This window comes from Paramisgurnus dabryanus, chromosome 20, assembly GCF_030506205.2.
Source record: "Paramisgurnus dabryanus chromosome 20, PD_genome_1.1, whole genome shotgun sequence".
Classification (NCBI taxonomy): domain Eukaryota; kingdom Metazoa; phylum Chordata; class Actinopteri; order Cypriniformes; family Cobitidae; genus Paramisgurnus; species Paramisgurnus dabryanus.
The window spans coordinates 24979179-25001697 of record NC_133356.1 but is presented as its reverse complement, the minus strand read 5'-3'; the positions used below and the strand labels follow the sequence as shown (position 1 = coordinate 25001697).

Here is a 22519-nt window from a genome sequence, read left to right as displayed (position 1 = left end):
TCTAAATGTCATAAAGTATATTTTGACTCTAAAGATGATGCAATGTAAAACTTCATGAAGAACCAGGGACAAGCTGTGTTCAGTCTTTTAATATCCTTAAAATCCCCTGTTACCCATGTCATGGCATCTAACTGTAGAGTCTGAGGATAAGATTGTAATCCTCAGAACATCTGGATACAAGCTAGTGGAAAGCATTCTGCCCTGATATTGCACAAACAACAGTCATTAGTTGCATAATGAAAATAAAATATATTTTTATTATACATTATATAAGATTAAATGTAAACAAATATGGTAATTTCTTTTAATATTTAAATATAAAAACACAAATATGAGCACACAAGTCACAACTTACAGAAAGCACCCCGTACATACAAACATGAATGCATGTTGCAGTTTATCCTGTTTGATGGATGTTATCAGGGAGTATATCAGGATTTAAAATGTACATGAGGGAAAGGCTACATGTGAATAATTATGGCTTGGTTCCATCTAGCATTAACCTGGTATTATAATACATAACATGTTGTACAATATTAAGTTTTACACAGTATATTTACATGACTGTTATCACATCAGATAAACAAAATTAATCCATCACTTCTCCTTTCGCATGACTGGACAATATGGAGGAAATGCAAATGCTACATCTATAGTTTGCTGTCTCCCTCTGGTGGCAACAATGAATTCAAGCATACAACAAATCATTTCATGCTGGCAGTGTTTTCCAAGTTTAACGTACTATTGAAGATTTCCTGTACAGCGCAATAAAAAAAAATCCAAATTGAATTTGTTATTCCTCTGTGTGGTGGTTCATAAAGAAGCAGTACTGCCATAAGAAATCTCACTGTAAAAGACAAAAACAGAAAATATACCTTAAATTGGAGACCTAAACATATCACATTTTTTTAAAATAATGTTGTTTGAACAACTTAACATACAGCATCCATTCAAATACTGTTTCATGGGAACGTACTACTGTATGTAGGTGTGCTATCTATTTATTCTTTTTAAATATTATACAGCTTTGTGAGAACTAGTGTTTTTTGCAAGACCATCGGAGTGAGGACAAAGAGAGTAAAGTGTGGACATTTTGGCCAGTCCTCACTTTCACGGCACTCCTTTAAAATGCTGTTTGAGGGTTGGGGTTAGGGTTGGGGTTAAAATTGGTTTATGTTAGGGTTATCCACTCTAGGACCTGGTTTGGAAAAAAAGTGGTTCAGGCTTCCAAAACCCCACATCCATTTGGACAAATGGCGATTTGATACATAATGTTTACGTACAGCTAAATGTGTCTCAGTGTTAGTTGTGATGGTTGGGGTTAGGGTAAGGGGGTAGGGATTGCATTATGTTTATGCATGTCCTCATAAAGAGCTGTACTTGTATGTGTTTGATGGTTTATTGCATCTACTTTTAATTTCTGCTAACTATAGTGTTGGGTTAATCGTGATTAATCACATACAAAATAAAAGTGAGTTATAGCATAATATATATGTGTTTGTGTGTGTGTGTGTGTGTGTGGGTGGGTATGTACCTGGTAATTACCAATTGTTCCCACAAAGATAGGAATACAGTATTTTTGTGACCTTGTGACCCTTGACATTTTGAAGTCCCCATGAGGAAACAAGCTTATAAATCAAACAAAAAGATGTTTATTGAAAATCTAAGATACAAGGTTTTCTGTGATGGTTGGGGTTTGGGTTAGGGGAAGGGAACCGATATACAGTTTGTACAGTAAAAAACCATTACGTCTATGCAATGTCCCTACGAAACATGGAAACCAGAATGTGTGTTCTATATTGATAACGACATAATACCTAATAATTACACAAAACACACACACACACACGCACACACACACGTTGGTGTATGTGGTTTACGGGGACATCTCCATAGACACAATGCATTTTATACTGTCCAAACTGTTATATTCTATTCCCCTTACCTACCCCAGTCCCTAACCCCAATGTCACAAAAACCTGTTGCCAGTCTTTAATCTATGAAAAACTACCATTTAGTATGTTTTTTTAGCTTTTCCGTTTATGAGGACACTCTCTGTGTCCCCGTAAACCACCTTTATAGCATAATAAACATGTCATTATACACTATTCATGTTCTCGTAAACCACATAGACCAACCCACACGCACGCACGCACGCACGCACGCACGCACGCACGCACGCACGCACGCACGCACACACACACACACACACACACACACACACACACACACACACACACACATTATGTAAAAACTCTTACAATTGCAATTAATCTTTGCCCACCACAAATGCTAACCCAAAGCTTACTCCTTATCTATAGTTGTTGGTTAAATATGCTGTAGACATTAAAAAAGTGGGTGTGGAAGAACTGCAAAATACCTTTATATCTGTAAAGAAGTTGCGCTCAGGAAGGATGTTCCCAGTGTCCCGTTTAATCAGATCAAACTGATTCATAACATGATGCCACTCCAAGCTGAGCAATTGACTATTGTCTCTAAAGTAAAGTACTGCTGACATTTGCTTCTTGCTGAAAATGTGAACACACAGGACAATATTTACCACCTACACTACATGTGTTTGTAAGGTGAACCAAATAATAAAATAATGATTTGTTAAAAACTCTCTCTTCTCTTACCTTATGTCTGGGTAATTACTAACTAATGGATTTAAAAGATCTTTTATACTTTTCTTATTTTCCATTCCAATAATATCACTAAGATAATCCCCCAGTGGATACAGCCAGTCTAAGGACGATCCCTGAGTACAAAGGAATATTTTCAGATCGTCTAGCATTATATTCTCCTATTATAACTTTACTATGTACCCCATGAAGTTTCACAACAGACTCAATGAGAGTTTTACCATTTCATTAAATAGCTTCTTGAGCTCCTTCCATTGTGTTCTTAGTTTACAGGCTGCTTCTTCATTTTTGTTTTTTTTGCATGAATACTTTTTCTTCATCAGCTGGGAGACATATTCTCTTGCCACATAATAGTGCACATCGTTTATGAAGACCTGTGAATGAGGACGGTGTGTTAAAAGTCACAGCGCTCAAGCTTCATTCTGACTGGTCAGAGGCGACATTCCAAGATTAGTTTTTTCAAGATAACAATCGCTAGTCCCATCCGGGTTCTGCAAGTCATCTTGGCAAGTGCAGGTAAATACTTAATTAATAATATCCTAATTAATAACATATAGGAGATTTTATTCACTAGTGATTAAATTAAAAATGATTAACTTAACTAAAATAACTTAAGCTAATTCAACCTTATTTTTTTAATTTACAACTCCTCACTAGTCAAGAAAGTTGAAATTCATTGTAAATTCAAGTTGATTAAACTTAAAAATGATTTTAATATGATTTGCATTTGATTTGCAAATGAAGTAATAAAATATTTCAGAATTGTGCTCCTGTATAGCTCAGTGGTACAGCATTGCATGCATTAACAGTGCAAAAAGTTTTTTAAAACGAGAACGAATCAATCAAAAGAATATACTTTGTAATGCAGTAAAGAAGCATCTGCTAAATGTGTAAATATCTAATAATTTACTTATATGGCAAATAGCCATGTAAGCTGGTTCAGCTTGTTCTTATTGCATAATGTCTACAGCGACCATTTTAGCAGTGAAGAAAGAGGACTTACCTGAGCTGCTGGATTTCTCATGGATTTACAGAGTCCAGAGTAATTTTCAATCCTGGATGTCACTTCAGTAAAATCTTCATCTGTTTTGAGCCATTTCTTTGTCATCATACCATTTAAATAAGGCTTCGGGTGAAAAATGTAAATTATTTAAGTTGAATTTATGTAAAAGTAAAGTCAGTAAAAAATGAAGTAAATGGCATGTATAGTAAGAGCAAAAATTGCTTTAATGTACCTATATAATTTGTTACTGTTAAAAATCAAATTAACAAAACAAATCATATTAACAGTTTTGTTATCGTAGATTTGGCAAAGCCCACCTTAATGTCATTTTTGAAATGATCTATCAGTATCTGACGGAGTCTCTGAGTCAATTCATCCACATCTTTCTCCAGCTGCTCCACCTGAGCTGAACAGTTCTCCTTATAGCATTGCATGAGATCTCTATAAGAACAACACAGCAGCAAAATCACAAAAAGCCTCCTAAAAAGCCGACTTTAACGTGATACAAATGTGAGCAATGCACCTCTCATGGTGCCCTTACTTGAGTGAGTGAAAAGTGTTGATGTAGGTGATGTGATATTGAACCCACAGACACAAGTCCAGCAGATCAGAGGTCAGCAAAAAGCTGGTATGCCGTGTGAACTCTTCTGCAAATCTTAAAGAGAAGCAAACTATCAGAGATCACCGATGGGAGGTGGGTGCATGATGTACACAGATCAACCATAACATTATGACCACAATGATAATATTGTGTAGGACCTCCTTTTCCCACTAAAACAGCCCTGACCCATCGACTCATAGACCTTTCTATCAGAACCAGCATTCACAATTTCAGAAAATTCAGCTACAGTCGCTTGTTTGTTAGATCGGATCACATGAGCCATCCTTCGCTCCCCACAGCATCAATGAGCCTTGGCCTCTCATTTTTCCTGCTTTTTCTGCATTTTTCCTGACACTTGTCCTCAAAGTTGATTTGTTAGAAGCAGGAAAAATAGTAACACAACTGGGTCAGAGAATTTCCAAAACTGCAGCTCGGGGGGTTCCCAGTCTGCAGTGGTCAGTACCTATCAAAAGGGGTCCAAGGTAGAAAAAGTAGTCAATCGACGACAGGGTCCAAGGCTCATTGATGCACGTGGGGAGTGAAGGCTGGCCCGTGTGGTCCAATCCAACAAACAAATGGCTGTGGCTGAAACTGGTGAAAAAACAAATGCTGGTTCTGATAGAAAGGTCTAGTGGACCCTTGATGGGTCAGGGCTGTTTTGGTGGCAAAAGGGACCTACACAATAATAAGCAGGAGTTCATAATGTCATGGCTGATCGGTGTATACCGCAATGAGTTCAAATTCATCTACAATAATAAAGTTATGATACAAACCTTATGTGAAACTGATGTAGCTCCTCCAAACAAAACCGTACAATTGACTTCTCAAGAGTCTCATCAATCTCTTTAAGATTCCTTGCATAAGCTGCTATCAGCTAATAAGACAAATCAAAAGATATATTTTTTACATAATTACACTATGCATAGCTATAATAATAAGTATACTTAAATTTAAAAATGTTAATATGAAAGATGCTTATTGTCCTCCACTGGATAAAGAATACTGATACTTTATTAAATACCTTACAAATGTCCATGTGAACCTCTGCAGTAAGGAATCCATCATCTGTTCTTTCTGGAGTTTTCTTCATTTTCCACATATTGTCTCTTTCAATGTTGATGATATTCTCCAGTGCAACTTTAAAGTCCTCCTATTGTAAATGCACCAGGAAACAAATGATATACGGTTTATTTGTTTGATATTGAATGTCCTATACTCTCTTTGCTTGTGATTTCTCACCATCAGCCGTTGATGATAAGCGTTCTTGATTTTACTGATGAAGTCTTGCTCTTGTTCGATAGCTTTCTGCTCCTTTTTCACATCGCTGTGATAACAACAGGACACAATGGATGAATTAATCTTAGTGAAGCAGTGCTACATTCATAACAATTGTGATTACACCGGCTGTCTTGCAGACTCAAGCAGCTCACCTGGCGTAGTGATGAACAATAAAATCTAAAAGAGCGTGGTAATCTTTCGACTCTGTCACCTGCTCCAGAAGACCCTTTAAATGCTCTTCCATTATCTTGTGATGGCAGGAAACATAGGTTTCAAACACATTAAAGTCTGGTGGATAAATGTTTAATAGTTCTTCCTTCACTTTCTCCAAATCATCTTCAACCGCTTTACCCAGAAGACCCAGATGCACAGCCAACCAAGAAGCATTTTGTTTCGGGCTGTCCAGGTCAACTTTCTTCAAAGTGTCTCTAACTCCATCTCGCACTGCCTCTCTCCATTTCTCCCTCCAACCCTGCATCATCCCTGGTTTCTTCTCTTCGTCAAGGATTATTTTGACCACTTGCTCTAGTAGCTCTTTATTGAATGAAGGCTGTGTACTAGAGCGCACAATGTCAGACATTTTATTCCCTAGGCTCTCAAATAGCATTTTAAGGTCAGTCTCTTTATTGGTAAGATCAACGGCAGAAGCTCTATCTTCCAAAGTTTCTCGCTCCTGCTGAAGCTCAAGGTTCAGGGACAGTAGGTTTAGATAAGCCTTCCTCAATTCATCAGTTTTTATATAATCTCTGATCATCGGAACTGTCATTAAAACAGAGGAAATGAAAGATTACAGTGCATCAGTCAAGGTGCTTTTATTACATCACACCAACAGTGAATACATTTACCTGAGCAAGGCTTAGGGGGAATTTCTGTTTCCTTAATGTCTTTATTTTCATTTTCATTTTCATCCAAAGTCGATGGTTGCCTAGACATGCTAAGCTTTCTTTTAATGTGCGCACCGCTTTTTCTGATACTGGATAACCTTCGAAAAAATCCCCCTTCTGCAAAACAGTAAATATAAGTGAAGTATAATTCTAAACCCAGAATCATGTATTAACGTTTTTGTTTTAACTTTCAAATTGTGTTATGACATATAAACATTAACACTTAGGCTATATCATATGACAAACAATATCCACATTTTTTTTACTTTATGTGGTTAAATTGATATATTTACTTACTGGGAGAAGTAGGAGACTTGTCCATTGTTAGGTTTATTCCAAACTGTAATTGATGATCAATGATCTACAAAACATAAAATCATAAAATCTTATAAAAAGGAAAATCTGTGTTTTACTTTGTAAACAAATGTCAGGTTTTTCTTAATTATAAACACTCATAAACAGATCCTTATGACTAATTAAACATTAAAAATTAAGAATACAAAAATAAAGTTATGACAAATAACTGTAGAATATAAAAAATGTACAACATACAAAATGAAGAGTGACATTACGGGTTGTTTTCCTGCGCTCTCAAAAGAAAAGATAAAAGAAGGTACAAAGGTTGTCACTGGGGCGGTACCTTCATAAAGTACAGTTTTGTTCCTAAAAGGTGCATACTGGTACCTCAAAGGTACACATTGGTATATATCAAAGTAAAATGGTGTTAGGATCTTTATTAAAGGTACCGTCCTAGTGACTTTTCTACCTTTGAAAAGAGTGTGGTAATAAATGCAATCAAAACCTCACTGTTACCTGCCATGGGCTTCTTAAGCTTTAATATATTCTTGTCTATATATTCTATCCATAGCTGAAGTAAAAACACTTTATTTTAGATATCGTGTGTTGTTAAAAACGTACCTGTAAGATTTTCTGGGAGTGTCTCTTTGTCTTGTTTGCTCTGCAGCTGTAAATCATATAGTATAAGTTACTTTCACTTCTACTTATGCTGTTGCATGTGAAGGCGTGTTTGCATAAATGCCCAGTGAGGTAAAGCAGTATAATATTGTTTGGGCTTTTATCAGCAGCTGAAAGACATTGAGTAATAATAGCTCCTATACAATACAAAACTTTCATTTCTTTACAAGATCATAAGATTTGTTTTCTTAGAAATTATTACAAAGTACAGCTTTACAATATACTGTATGATGCACATACATGTCCCTTATAGAGTAACTTTAGTAAACACTAAAGTTTTCATAACTACAAAGCATATAAACCCTGGACAGATGTCCAATTAACTGAGGATCATAAAAAACTATATTATTTTTTATTACAGTTTTTCTCAAACTAAAATTTCAAAACCATAATGCCATTTTTCAAGAAGCACACCCATTTTGCTGAACTATCAACACTACTCCCCTGCTTTAACACATGAGCCAGATTTGGTGAACACACAAATCCCTACATTTCTCAGTGCTTACACCATGTGGTCATATAGAAATCACAAGCATTCAATACTGTTCACTCAAGTCAGTACAGCTTAGGCTCAATTAGCAAACAATTACTAAGGTGGAAACACTAAGAGTCAAAATGTAACACACATCAATCAGATCCTTCAATAGATAAATAAAAGGGCCTAAATCAGTTCACTGAGCTTTGGAACAATGGATCCACATAAAAATTAAGGAATAGGTCGAGGAGGAAGAGGAAGAGGGAAAGGAGGACGTGGTGAAGGAGAAGGGAGAGGACGTGGTGAACAATGAGGAAGAGGACATGGTGAAGGAGGAAGGAGAGGAGGAGGATGTGGTGAGCGATGAGGAAGAGGACATGGTGAAGGAGGAGGGAGAGGAGGAGGACGTGGTGAACGATGAGGAAGAGGACATGGTGAAGGAGGAGGGAGAGGAGGAGGATGTGTTGAGCGATGAGGTAGAGGACATGGTGAAGGAGGAGGGAGAGGAGGAGGACGTAGTGAACGATGAGGAAGAGGCCATGGTGAAGAAATAGGAAGAGGAGGAGGACTTGGTGACCGATGAGGAAAAGGACATAGTGAACGTGGTGAAGGAGGACGTGGTGAAGGAGGAGGAAGAGAAGGAGGACGTGGTGAAAGAGAAGGGAGAGGAGGAGGACGTGGTGAACGATGAGGAAGAGGACATGGTGAAGGAGGAGGGAGAGGAGGAGGATGTGTGGAGCGATGAGGAAGAGGACATGGTGAAGGAGGAGGGAGAGGAGGAGGACGTAGTGAACGATGAGGAAGAGGCCGTGGTGAAGAAATAGGAAGAGGAGGAGGACTTGGTGACCGATGAGGAAAAGGACATAGTGAAGGAGGAGGAGGACGTGGTGAAGGAGTAGGAAGAGGAGGAGGACGTGGTGAAGGAGAAGGGAGAGGAGGAGGACGTGGTGAATGATGAGGAAGAGGACATGGTGAAGGAGGAGGGAGAGGAGGAGGACGTGGTGAATGATGAGGAAGAGGACATGGTGAAGGAGGAGGAAAGGAGGAGGATGTGTTGAGCGATGAGGAAGAGGACATGGTGAAGGAGGAGGGAGAGAAGGAGGACGTGGTGAATGATGAGGAAGAGGACATAGTGAAGGAGAAGGGAGAGGAGGAGGATGTGGTGAACTATGGTGAAGGAGAAGGGAGAGGAGGAGGATGTGGTGAACGATGAGGAAGAGGACATGGTGAAGGAGGAAGGAGAGGAGGAGGATGTGGTGAGCGATGAGGAAGAGGACATGGTGAAGGAGGAGGGAGAGGAGGAGGATGTAGTGAACGATGAGGAAGAGGCCGTGGTGAAGAAATAGGATGAGGAGGAGGACTTGGTGACCGATGAGGAAAAGGACATAGTGAAGGAGGAGGAGGACGTGGTGAAGGAGTAGGAAGAGGAGGAGGACGTGGTGAAGGAGAAGGGAGAGGAGGAGGACGTGGTGAATGATGAGGAAGAGGACATGGTGAAGGAGGAGGGAGAGGAGGAGGACGTGGTGAACGATGAGGAAGAGGACATGGTGAAGGAGGAGGGAGAGGAGGAGGATGTGTTGAGCGATGAGGAAGAGGACATGGTGAAGGAGAAGGGAGAGGAGGAGGATGTGGTGAGCGATGAGGATGAGGACATGGTGAAGGAGGAGAGAGAGGAGGAGGACGTGGTGAACAATGAGGACATGGAGAAGGAGAAGGGAGAGGAGGAGGATGTGGTGAGCGATGAGGAAGAGGACATGGTGAAGGAGGAGGGAGAGGGGGAGGATGTGGTGAGCGATGAGGACATGGTGAAGGAGGAGGGAGAGGAGGAGGACGTGGTGAACAATGAGGAAGAGGACATGGTGAACGATGAGGAAGATGCCGTGGTGAAGGAATAGGAAGGGGACGTGGTGACCGATGAGGAAGAGGACATGGTGAAGGAGGAGGGAGAGGAGGAGGACGTGGTGAACAATGAGGAAGAGGACATGGTGAAAGAGGAGGGAGAGGAGGAGGACGTGGTGAACATTGAGGAAGAGGACATGGTGAAGGAGGAGGGAGAGGAAGAGGACGTGGTGAACAATGAGGAAGAGGACATGGTGAAGAGGAGGGAAAGGAGGAGGATGTGGTGAACAATGAGGAAGAGGACATGGTGAAGGAGGAGGGAGAGGAGGAGGACGTGGTGAACGAGGAGGAGGGAGACGAAGGGCAAGGTGACAAGCAGTCTCAGATGAAATTCAAACCACTCTAGCTGACCATGTCCTTGTCCATGGTATGACTATGAGGGAGGCTGAGCAACGAGTAAAGCCTAATATGAGTCGCTTCACCATTGCCTCCATCTTCAGAGCCTTCAGGGAGGAAAACATATAGGTGTACTGCTCTGTACAGTAACTTTAAAGTGCATACACTGTTGGACTATGCTATTGAATTAAAGAAATGCATAAAATTGCCTTCCATACAGATAGACATATCAGTAGATGAATGCAAGGGGTGGATCATGCAAGAGGATTTTCCCCTCGCTGTTTGTCTAGGACCAATATAACCTGTGATGTGGATGAGATTCTCTGGCCTGACCCAGAACAAATGTTAGTATGCTTTGCCATAATACTAAAATATGTATTAGATTGTTCACATGCACAGAAATATTTGCAGATACACACACATGCTGTTTTTTTATTTTTCACCAAACAAGTCACAACGCCTCGTCCACATCACAGGCAATATCTTCCCTTGCCAGACATCAAATGAAGAAGTGCCTTGAGTGCCTTATCCATCCCTGAATCGCACCCATATCAATGTTATCACATGCCTCTTCCATAGCCTGCAAAAGAGGCATGCACACAAAGGGCTGCCGGTCGTATACCTTCCATATAACTGTTCGTTGGGGTTCAGAAATGGTGAGTATGGTGGGAGGTATTGCACGATAAATGTTTATTGGTCAGCAAACCAGTTTTGGACTATAATGTCTCTATGGCCATGACGTTTCTCCTCATTCTTCTGGTCTTTGCTAGGTTGAACCCAGCCTCATCTATAAAGATGAACTTGTGTGGGATTGCATGAGCATCCATTTCCAGTACTCCCTGAAAACGAAGAACAAAAAGCTGCCAATATGGTGTTATCCAGTAGACTGGGAAAAAATGTTGCGTGTAGTGTACTGCACTCAATTTTGTACTTACATCCAGATATGCTCATCTGAGCTCTTTGTTTCTCTGAGAGTTTCCCTCAAATGGCATATAAAGTTGTTTCACTGAGAATGCGAGCCAATGTTGACAGATTGACTCGTGGAATGTTGTTGAATATATTGTTTTTTTGATTGATGTGGCTTGGAATTTCTCATAATCTGATTTCAAGTTTACAATGCCAGCTTCCTGTACCCCGTTAAACCCTTCCTTCACCATGGTTGCATTTCTCAATCCTTTAGAAAAACAAAAAAAATATAAGGCTTGAACAGTGCAGGCCAAAGATTGTTCCTCCACAGTAGAGTACATTGTACAGGAAACTTGTACAGTTAGTGTTGGCCATGAACTCCTATACCAGCCATCTTACTCTGACCCTCCCTCTTCCTCTTCCTCTCTCTTGTTAAAAAGAAAGTGCTCACCTGTGGTCATTTCTAGTGCTTACATCCTGATTGAAGTGTTAACAATTAATATTTCAGGTGTTTGGGCAGGTGGCACATATATTGGCCATTTAGCTCGCGTAGTGTCATTTTGAATATCTGTGTTTTGAAAAGGCAAACATGTGACTTAAGAGAACTGTGTTCAGTGGATTTAAAAAGTGCCATTGTGAATTGCAAAAACGTGTGTAAAGCAGAAAATGTGTTTAGACTTTTGGAGACTTGAGAAGAGGTGTTGCTCTCTCTGTGTTAGTTTAAGTAGTTGTGCTGTTCATGTCATTTTAGTGTGTTAGCAATTGGAAAAAACTGTAATGAATAAAAATGTGCTAATGCATACATTGATTTTGTCTTTTTTGGTAATGTGAAAAGGGGAGAACCACAAGCAACTTACCAGTTTTGGATATATTGTTTTGAATTTATTGCACCAGTGATCCTGCTGAAAAAACCAGCATCAAACCAGCATGGGAATTATGGTCTATGCTGGTTTAGCTGGTGGTCACAGCATACCAGCACCAAAACACAACATATGCCGGTATGACCAGCATGGGATGCTGGGGCTAATGCTGGTTTAGCTGGTGCTAATGCTGGTTTGTTGCTGGTTTAGCTGGTGCTAATGCTGGTGCTGATGCTGGTAGCTGGTGTTCACTAGCAAACCAGCACCAAAACACAACATATGCTGGTCTTGCTGGTATGCTGGTTTTTTCAGCAGGGGTGTAACACTATGTTGTAGTGTGTGTGTTTTTGAACGCTTGTGTGTGATGTCTGAGGGGAAAGTTTGGTTTGTCAGAGTGAATCCCTGCTGAAAAAAACAATAAAACCATTACAGAAAATTCTAATGGTTTCCATTAAAGCAACACTATGTAATTTCCATGTAAAAATGACTTACAGCTCCCCCATGTGGTTAAAAAGCGCAACAGTGCCTGGTATCAGACACTCTTCTGCAGGCAGGGGGAGGGGTGGGGCTATGTGCTCTACCCTCCACCGCCACTTTCAGAGTGTGCTTGTAGCAGCTAGGAGGCTGCTCAGGTTGCAGCAACAGTACAATTTGTCCAGTTAAAAGTTGTTCTATCACTGAAATAATTTTAGAGACATTATTTAAAGGTAAAAAAACTACATAGTGTTGCTTTAAAATACCATTAGGAACCATTAGCTTTTACCATTAAAACCACTACACTGTAGTGTGTTTTGGGCCATATTCCATTAGAACCAATACAATTCCCAATAAAACCATTAGAATTTTCTGTAATGGTTTTATTGTTTATTTTTCAGCAGGGATGGTTTTGAGTGTAGAGCTTCATTTTGACCTGAAAATAGGATGTTTGGGGAATTGGGTGAGACGTTATGGATTTGTGTTTACTGTTTTGAGAATATGAGGCATATGTTCAAGAAATTGGTTTAAAGCAACACTATGTAGTTTCCATGTGAAAATGACTTACAGCTCCCCCATGTGGTTGAAAAGCGCAACAGTGCCTGGTATCAGACACTCTTCTGCAGGCAGGGGGAGGGGCGGGGCTGTGTTTCCTACCCTCCACCACCACTTTCAGTGTGTGCTTGTAGCAGCTAGGAGGCTGCTCAGGTTGCAGCAACAGTACAATTTGTCCAGTTAAAAGTTGTTCTATCACTGAAATAATTTTCGAGACATTATTTAAAGGTAAAAAAACTACATAGTGTTGCTTTAAGCAACCGAGAAAAACTGTAATAATGATTATTTTTTAATTTAAATATTGACCCTCATAGGCCTGCACAAGTTCCCCAAATCTTTGTGCATTTAAGGAAAAATATAATGTTTTGCATGCCACTGCTATATTTATTTTTTTCAGTAGTAAGCAAAATTGCATTTCCTATATAAATGAGAAATTAAAACTGATGCGTAATCAGTTTCTGAAGAGAAAAAAAACTGAAGTCAGTACAGTGGATTTGAATTTTGATCTAAACTGTGGTGTTTGAAATGCTTCGTTTACCTAAAGTTTGATGGATAATGTTTGACGGCGGTTAAGCAGCACGTGTCACGCTTTTAATAATTAACAATGACCCTATTCAGTTTCAAGGTGAATCTGACAAAGTATGTTGTGAGACTTACGCTACACCGGTTTTATTTCTCAAAGGATATTTGCTTGTAACAGGAAAGGAGTTTTTTGCTGTTAAACCTGTCGGTGTTGTTTGCGATATGTTTGTCATTTAAAGTGGAAACTGAAAGATAATTTGTTCTCCGACTGACATCAGGTGAGTGAGAGGCGGAGATAGTGTCGCGGTGCATTTGTTTACTAACATATTTATACATACTATAAGAAAACAATTGCCTGTATGGTTTTTTAAAAGATTGTCCTTCAAACTGTCATATTTAATCCACATGAAGAAGTGACTATATCGTGCACAATCTGTGACTGTAATCTACCTGCTTGAAGGACAGACGCTTTCGTTTTGTAGCCTGTCCTTAAATATGTTGAATGACTGTAATATTTATTTTTTAACAAGATTTGTTTTTAGATAATGTTAAGTTTTATGACTGTTGACTTTGTGTTTGTAAGGGTCGATAAAAGCTTTCGTTTAGTCGCGTTTTGCACTTTCGACCCTTATTTACATTGCTTACGTAGGCTATCTGTTAATGTTCAAGATGAGACATTTCTCTCAGTATGTCACAATTACTACAAATTTACCTTTCATCACCTGACATAGTCATATATCCTCAATTTTACACTTAGAAATATAAAACACTGAGAAATAATACAACAACCTTACAAGTAGCATAAATAATATATATATTATTTAGTAAGGTTGTAAGTATAACCTATAATATCGTTAATATATAAGATAAAATATATAATCACCTTGATATCGTTAATATTCAATCAATCAATCAAAATGTATTTATATAGCACAAATTCATACATCAAGGCAATTCAATGTGCTTTACAAAGAAAAACAAAACTAATAAAAACATCACAATAATAATACAAGAAACACACAAACACAAGAATGATTCAAAGATAATGAAATAACGATAACATTTGTAAAAACTGTAAGGCTAAACAGTATAACTATGTTTAAAAGCTCAGTCATAAGCACAGGAAAAAAAGAAATGTTATTAACTTGGATTTAAAGATCAATACATTTGTAGCACATCTAATTTCTTCACATCTAATATTGACTGAGTAAGACCATTTTAAAGATTATAGTTAAATCATAATTAGATTATGAGACTTTATGGGTTTCACCGACATACTGTATGTGTATAAAGCAAAAGTCTGGGACCAATGTCATGATTTTTTAAAGTGAGTTCTTCACATCCTTAATACAGCTAAAGTCTGGAACAGTTGTCAACCTTAATTTGTATCATTTCATTTCATGCTGTAAAGTTAATTTTTATTTCATGGCAGTCCCCTAATCTTATGCCTATAACATTTATCTGCTTTAACTAATAGCAATAGTTGTGTGAAGCGTGTATTTGTATTGTATAAGTAAATATCAGTATTACTGTTATTTGTGTTGTTAATGTGATTACAGGTATTTCTGTTGTCATAACAACATACACCTTTTACGCAATTCCACTATGGCGAACAAAATGCAATGTTTTTAGTAAACAAAAAACTCCCAAGATCCGCTGACAGGTTCAACACATGCATTTTAAAGCTCAGGTCAATACCCTCCAAACCTTCAGTTCTCATTTTGTTCTAATGATTTAACATTTCTTTGACATCTTGCTATATTTTTTGCAGGCTTGACAGACTGATGAATGGCAAAATGGCTGAAAGTGGACAAGCTGAACCGGATGGAGAAATTGACGCCAGTGAACCACTAACATTGAATAGGGACTCACCTTCCTCAAAAAGCTTAAAAAATGGAAAACACATAGAAAGTCCAGGCAAGGATAAGGTTGGAGTTCCTTGGAAGTTTCTAAGAACGAGTTTTAAAGTGGGAAATGAAAAGAGTCCTTTGACCTCAAACAGCAAAAGGTCAGACAACACCGGCAATGACCCAAACCAAATCTCAGATTCTTTATTACCATCTCCAGACTCTCCAGGTAAGTGCATGACTTCAAGATTTTGTGAAAGAGTATTGTGTTTTTTACTTAGAGTAAAATACAAGTAAGCTTATACCAAGGTCAGTGTAAGAGGTGAAGCAAACGCTTCTTCCTGGAGTATTGTAAAACAGTGTGCTTACTTCTTCTTTTTTGATAGCAAATACATTATATATTGTAATCTGATCCCAATGTAAAACATCAAATACATTGTTAATGACACCGTAAAAAGTGAAAGGTGAAAAAAACGTTAAAAAATTACTTCAATAGGTAACACTTAACAAATTACGTCTTTTTTCAACTTAAATTGTATTACTTTAAACCAGGGTGCATGATCTCTGAAAGTTAATGTAGTCCTTTGAAATCACCTAAACAAACACGCCCCTACCCCAATAGAATCTAGACCTTCTTTTGATAGACCTGCCCCACACATGCGTAATCCAGACAACGTTGTTGGTTAGTAGACACGCCCCTTACTGCTGATTGGTTACAAGTGTGTTTTTACAAAAGTGTTTTTCAAAAAATAATGCACCCTGGCTTTAAGTGTAAAATGTAATTTGAAAAAGCTTACATTTTTAGGTGTTACCAATTAAAGTGATATTTAAAAGTTTTTTCAACTTAAATGTTTCAACTTAGGTGTTACCAATTTAAGTAAAACTAGATAGAACTTTCAATTTTTACAGTGTAGTAACTGGCAACATAGAAACAGTAAAGGTACATTCACATTACAAGTGATTTTGTCGCTGTGTGTCGCTCGTCTCTTTCAATGAGGTCATTAGGGGGCATTTCTATATCTGCTTATCATAAGCAAATGACTACCACCCACTCCAGTAACTGATGAGAGACGGATGACGTGAACTCCACTGCTTTGCTCTCATTGGTAGTCGCTCATCATTTTGCATAGAGTTAAATATGACTCAATTTTGTCGCGCGACTGGACACCCCCATCCGGTCATCAACGGTCACCGAGCTTCCATTGAAATTAATGAAGTCGTGTCCCTCTGTCACTGCTAGTCTCTGCTAGTATGAATGCAGCTTAAAAGTGCTTGTATTATTCCCCTTAAATGGCAGTTTTTGTTACAGCTCCAAGTAAAATTAACTAATTTGTTTACATTTGAAATTCAAGACAGTTTCTTGTATGTTTTTGTCAATTCAGACTTGAAAACTGGAATAACCTCACAATCTCCCCAGAGTCAAAAATCTTCCCTTACCAGAACTATGTCAGGTAAGCATTGTTGTTTTTATGTGTACGCGAATGTACGTGCACGGTCAAATGCATAGCTTTGCAAAGTATAGGTTATATGTATATAGGTATAGGTTATAGAGAGGTTATGCGTAGCTCCGCGAAGCCTGAGGTGCATCTCGCCAAAATATTAACAATGCGTCCGTTCTTGCATCTCCTTCAGAAATACGTATCGAGTTCTGATTGTGTAGTTTGTTTAGTGTGTTGTGATTCGACAGCAGCTTAGCTTTGCAGAGGCGTTTGAGCTTAGCTGGCGACTGAAGAATTCCTGTGGGCGGGGTTTGGTTAAAAACTGTTCTATTAAAGTCATTAAAGCAGGAAGTAGAGGGCTTGTTGTCCAAACTATTCGATTCCTTTTAAGGATCCGGGTTATTGTGAGTCACTCACTAAAGTGATCCGGGTTGTGTGAGTCATTTGAGTCAGTAGTGCTAAATCGGCAAGGAAACTCAGTACAGACCCACTTGTAACCGGCTGATCCGCGCGACTCGAGATTCTCAGAGCAGGAAACATTGCAGACTTGCAGACCATGAGACTCATGAGACTTCACTTGCTCTACAGATCCAGTAACCGGCTGATTCGCGCGAACTGATTTGAGATTCTCACTCAGATCTGCAAATCTGCAGTGTTTCGGGCTCTGACTCGAGAGACAGTTCGCGGGGATCAGTCGGTTACGAGTTGAGAGATTCTCGAGTCAGAGCCGGAAACATTGCAGATTCACATGTCTCTCGAGTCCGCAATGTTTCTGCTCTGAGTGAGAATCTCGGGTCAGTTCTCGCGCAGATCAGCTGGTTACGAGTGGATCTGTAGAGCGAGCGAAGTCTCATCAATAATGTTGCAAGAGGTTTGTGTGTGTGGTGGCGCTGTTTATGGTTTTACATTGAATTGTACGGACTTAATAATACTAGATACTCACAACTCATGAGTTAATTTAAAGATCCGGGCGAAAGATCCGAGTGAGTCACGACTCAAACAGGTCAAGTCCAAAGCGGCCGTTCGCTGTAGGCTTTGAAAGGCAAATTCTATTACAGAAAATATATCGCTTGGCAGTGACTTTATCATTTTACAGCTATTATTTATGGTCTAACAGCAACATCATATTATTTGGTTTGCGTTATGATGTTGATTATGAGCATTTGGATAAACTGATCAATTGATTGTTATGTAATGATCTGAATAATCCCCCACAGTAATTGTAATTATTATGTTTTCAGATTCTGCAGGGTCAATAACAGGTAGTCTGATAAAGAGAGGAACATCACTAAGGCATAGTTTGGGTCTGGGCACCAAAAAGCTCAAACGGGAACAACTAGAACCTGTTACAGAGGCCAAAACTTTACCTGAAGAGCCAAATAAAGGGGTTATGAACGGTATTAGAGAAGAGGTCAGAGACACATATAGTCTACCAGAGATTCCCACTCACCCTCTGTCAGGTCAGTATATTTATCTGCTGTTTAGGTAACCCATAAAAATGTAAGGTAAAATGTTGGGCTGTTTTTAACCAATGGCTGGGAAAATATTGGACAGAACACACCGTTGGGTTAAAAATGATCTAATGCTTGGTTGTTTCAACCCAATTGCTGGGATATCGCATTGGATAATTTTTAACACGGTGGTATGTTCTGTCCAATATTTACCCAGCCATGGGTTAAAGCCCAGCGTGTTTTGGAGCGTGTATATTTAAAAAATTATTGCTACATTTATAAAATCAATATTACAAATATTAAAAACAAATAATATTGGTGATTTTGTTTAATCATGAACTGTTAGTTTAACATTACAGACAATTTCCACAAATAAGTTTCAAAATGCATGCTTTTGCTGTACTTCAGATTGTATGGATGCTGGGGTCAAACATGTGCTTAGTTAATTCAATAAATGTGAAGATTGACTGATTCTCCTATTTTGACTTTTTAGCAACAAGCATCTTTTCATGTATAAACGTGTTTGAAATGTACACAAAGTGGAATGTAATCATCATCTGTAAAGCAAAACATTGTTCCTGTACTGTACAGTAGGCAGGTATCAGTTAAAGGCAGGTCAAGTCGCTGTGGATAAAGCGTTGGTCAAATGCCAAAAATGTAAGATTGTAATCTGAAGCTCTTGCAATGGCTATGAATCCGTGGTAAACAAATCGTACACGAACCATAGCCTTCCCTGCAGAAATTTGGGCATGTAATGTCTTGTAGAACTGACTATGACATGATAACTATTTATTCATACAGTACATGTACATGTCTGTGTCCAGTTTCATAACCCTGCTACATTGCTATAATGTGAATGCTAATGCTTTGCTTTCTGTTCATTCACATGTTTTTTTTTTCATTCCATCTTTATCTTGTTAATCTCTGCAGTAATGGAGATTAACAAACTGATAGAGATGGAAGTTTTGGAGGAGGCTTATGTGAACCTGCTGTCCCTGCGTATGGAGCTTCAACAGGAGCGCCAGACCCAGGAAAATGAAGATTGTCCCATTGAGCTCGTCCATAAAGAGAAAGATCTCCATTTGCTGTATGGGACACTCAGAAACAAAATGTCTAATATTGTACGCACATCCAGCACCATGCCCTCTCGTAATAAAGAGCTGTTAGTGTATGTGGCCTACATTACTTTGGAGGAAGAGACGAGGGAAGGACAACCAGGAGGCATGCTGGGATGGAAGGTGGCATGGAAAGATGCAGTACGAGATGGAGTTAGAGACACTTTGAAGAAAGTTCATCTGGACAGCCCTGAACAAAACATTTCTTGGTTGGCTGTGCATCTGGGTCTTCTGGGTAAAGCGGTTGTAAATGATTTGGAGACAGTGAAGGCAGAACTTGTGAGCTCATATCCAGCAGACTTTAATGTGTTTGAAACCTATGTTTCGTGTCATCATGAGATTGTGGAGGAGCATTTAAAGGGGCTTCAGGAGAAGGTGACAGAACTGAAAGATCACTATGCATTCCTGGATTTTATTATTCATCGCTACGCCAGGTAGGCAAAGAAAGCTGGTTTCATTTTTTACTAATAGTATTTAAGATAAGCCATTATGACTTAAACACAATTTTAGTTCATAATTATGGTTGCACAGTTGAGTACAATTAGATGTTCTTAAAGGGCGCCTATTATGCAAAATCCACTTTTACAAGGTGTTTGAGCATGTTTTTTAATTCCCATTAAACCAAAACATCCTCAGTAGACATGCGTTTTGATTTTCTTATCAATGTGAGGTCACATTGATTAAGCCCCGCCCACTTACAGTCCTGCCTTACCATAGCTTCCACCCTCAGTGAGTTGTACTTTGTTCTCTAGATAATATTGTCTCAGACTGTATTAATCAGCTGAAGCTCATTTGCATTTAAAGGTACAGACATTAAAACAGCGTGTTTTTGCTCCCACCCAAATTGGGGCATATTGGACATGCAATAATAAATGATCTGTGGGGCATTTTGAGCTGAAACTTCACAGACACATTCTGAGCACACTTGAGACTTATATTACATCTTGTAAAAAGGCAATAATAGGTGCCCTTGGAGATTATCTTAAGAAATACTAAAGAAGATTATTTTTAATAGGGTAATAAATGAATAAATTAAATTATGCAGTACACATTACATTTGAAATAATAAATAAAGAGAGCAAGTAGTATGCATCTGGTTGTATGTGTATGTTAATGATCACAATGTGCATCTAGACAACAGTGGCCTCTTTTACATGTAAGTACATGTCAGTACTCGCAAATTCTTCCGACAAAAAAACAGTGCATACTTTTGTGTCATAGTATAAAGGGCAAATAGGGACACATCAAAAAATCAGATTACATTTCACACCAAATATAAAGAAGATCTTTTTTAGTAATCAAATTACTGTTGTTTTTTTAAGTGAGAAGATAATGGGCAGCAGCTCCTTACAACCAGAGATGAAGGAAGAATGGAAAGCTTTGCCAATAGACAAGGATTTTCTTAATCAGATCAAAAGCAAATACTGCAGTCGCTTACAGGTATATCATCTGCACACATTTAGTAGTGAAGCCAACTGATGTCATGGGCAGGAATATTCCCCTGGGAATTTTGGTTTGGAAGCACTATGGCACATCAGAAATATTGGGGCAGTTTCCAGGACAGGGATTAGACTAGTACTAGACTAAAATAAATGTTAGGGCTGTCCAAACTGATAACATCTTGCACTGACATATCTTAAAATAGATCAGTGCCCTTTGTTTTACCTCAAAATGAACACACATGATGTTTTTAGTAAAGGCATGTTTGTTAAAACTAGTTATATTTCATAATAAAACTAAGGTCTAGTTTCCGGAAATCCCTGTCCGGAAAACCACCCCATTATTTTATAAAATATCCTCCTTGTGAATTTTAACGACAGGTACTGACAGTATGATGTTATTGGTGAATAACTGTTGACACAGATTTGATTATGTATTAATTTACAGACTGACATGAGAAAATCACTCGATAGAATTATTGATCTGGAAAATGAGGAGATGTGGATAAACAGGAGAAAACCAACAATAGATGAAGGACTCTACAGCTCACACATGGACATGGACATATGGACGGTAAGACAAAGTGTCATATTACATTTCAATTCCTTTCCTCACATCAGTTTTAAAGGAAAGTCCCTTGATTCACATTGATATATTACCAAAATCCTGAGCTTTTATATACCAGAGGAGGGCGGTAAAGGTCCTTTCTCCTTACTGTATGTACAAGGACCCCCCAAAATACTTTGTCCACACCTTAATCAATGTCATAAAACCAATATGTAAAGAGCATTGTGTGTAAATGTTGTTATGTTTGAATGACTGAAGAAAAAACTAAACTGAACTACTACTACTAAATATAGCCTTGATATCTTTAATATTGAGCAAGGTCATGTCAAAGACTGAAATCAATGATTGAGATCAAATTTCTATGCTCATAATCTCATTATTGGATGATAAAACTTTAGCCTGGATTTCACAGACAGGGTCACATGAGTACAATTCAGATAAAGCCTTCTGACACATGATTTAGTATCTTTTGTTTCTACATGCCAACTGGTTTATGGTTTAAAGGGGTCAACTGATATTGTTATCGTTTGCAGAATATTAAAGGACATGTACAAGGATCCAGCAGAATTGATGTGAACCTTGAGGAGAAAGTTTTGCGTTCCTGTCTGGAGGAACTGAAGCTATTTCCAAAACGGTTTGTGATGAATGAATTGAAAGTCAGATTTTGTAATCCTGCAGCTTCAAAATCATTTTGTTGTTTATATACTGTAAAAAAACATGCAGCATGAAATTAAAAAGACTTGGTTTTGCGAGTCTTTTTAATATTTAAAATTTTGGCTTGTGAAAAGTTGACATAACTTATAAAAACAAGTTAAAATGTTTACCTTTTTTAAGTCAAAGAACATAAAAATATATGTTGATTTGACAAAAATGCTGCATATTTTTTACAGTGTAGCCTATCTATTGATTCTCGATATAAAAAAGTGATTGATATGTTGATATTTTTAAGTTTCTTATTAACAGTATATCTTTCAGTTTTCTTTTATTGAAATATATATTTAGGTCACATGCCCTTTTTCCTCCCAGACCTGTTTAAAACAAGACTATATTTAACAATTTGACAATGTTACATAAGCAGTTACATAGCATAAGTTGCAACCCTATCTCAAGACATTTTGTGTTATAGTCACAAATTATTTGATTATTTATTCGTGTTCATGGGCACGATTTTTCTCTTTATTTTGTGTCAATAAGCACAAAAGTCTTTTTTGTGTCACTCAGCACAAATTTCTATATTTTTTTTTCTGTGT

The 22519-nt window shown here is 38.3% G+C and overlaps 2 protein-coding genes across 6 annotated transcripts in view; one reads left to right on the top strand and one right to left on the bottom strand.

Annotated features, from left to right (window-relative positions):
• exoc3l4 (exocyst complex component 3-like 4) overlaps nucleotides 1-22519 on the top strand; it is a 38228-nt gene that overhangs the window by 7835 nt on the left and 7874 nt on the right. Inside the window, exons 1-9 of one of the 3 annotated variants that reach the window (XM_065297267.2) lie at nucleotides 13461-13688; nucleotides 14970-15100; nucleotides 15182-15486; nucleotides 16640-16708; nucleotides 17938-18156; nucleotides 19078-19696; nucleotides 20585-20702; nucleotides 21150-21275; nucleotides 21803-21903. In XM_065297267.2, coding sequence (XP_065153339.1) covers nucleotides 15033-15100; nucleotides 15182-15486; nucleotides 16640-16708; nucleotides 17938-18156; nucleotides 19078-19696; nucleotides 20585-20702; nucleotides 21150-21275; nucleotides 21803-21903 — 1625 coding nt within the window. In that variant the 5' untranslated portion in view covers nucleotides 13461-13688; nucleotides 14970-15032. Of the gene's footprint in view, nucleotides 1-13460; nucleotides 13689-14969; nucleotides 15101-15181; nucleotides 15487-16639; nucleotides 16709-17937; nucleotides 18157-19077; nucleotides 19697-20584; nucleotides 20703-21149; nucleotides 21276-21802; nucleotides 21904-22519 lie in introns of those variants that run through there. The other 2 variants (XM_065297268.2, XM_073812882.1) reach the window with 2 other exon arrangements.
• On the bottom strand, nucleotides 242-7387 carry LOC135787348 (exocyst complex component 3). Of its 3 annotated transcripts, none has more exons than XM_065297269.1 (15): nucleotides 7327-7387; nucleotides 6706-6769; nucleotides 6370-6525; nucleotides 5677-6283; nucleotides 5486-5570; nucleotides 5268-5396; nucleotides 5020-5120; nucleotides 4187-4300; nucleotides 3963-4086; nucleotides 3646-3768; nucleotides 2864-3016; nucleotides 2637-2758; nucleotides 2381-2528; nucleotides 1535-1628; nucleotides 242-847 (listed from the first exon to the last, which is right to left on the bottom strand). In XM_065297269.1, exons 1-14 carry the CDS (start codon nucleotides 7381-7383, stop codon nucleotides 1542-1544), a joined length of 2070 nt encoding a protein of 689 aa, XP_065153341.1. In that variant the 5' UTR covers nucleotides 7384-7387; the 3' UTR covers nucleotides 242-847; nucleotides 1535-1541. The 3 variants fall into 3 exon arrangements, with proteins under 3 accessions (XP_065153341.1, XP_065153343.1, XP_065153342.1); XM_065297271.2 differs by lacking the exon at nucleotides 7327-7387 and adding an exon at nucleotides 6961-6988; XM_065297270.1 differs by lacking the exon at nucleotides 1535-1628.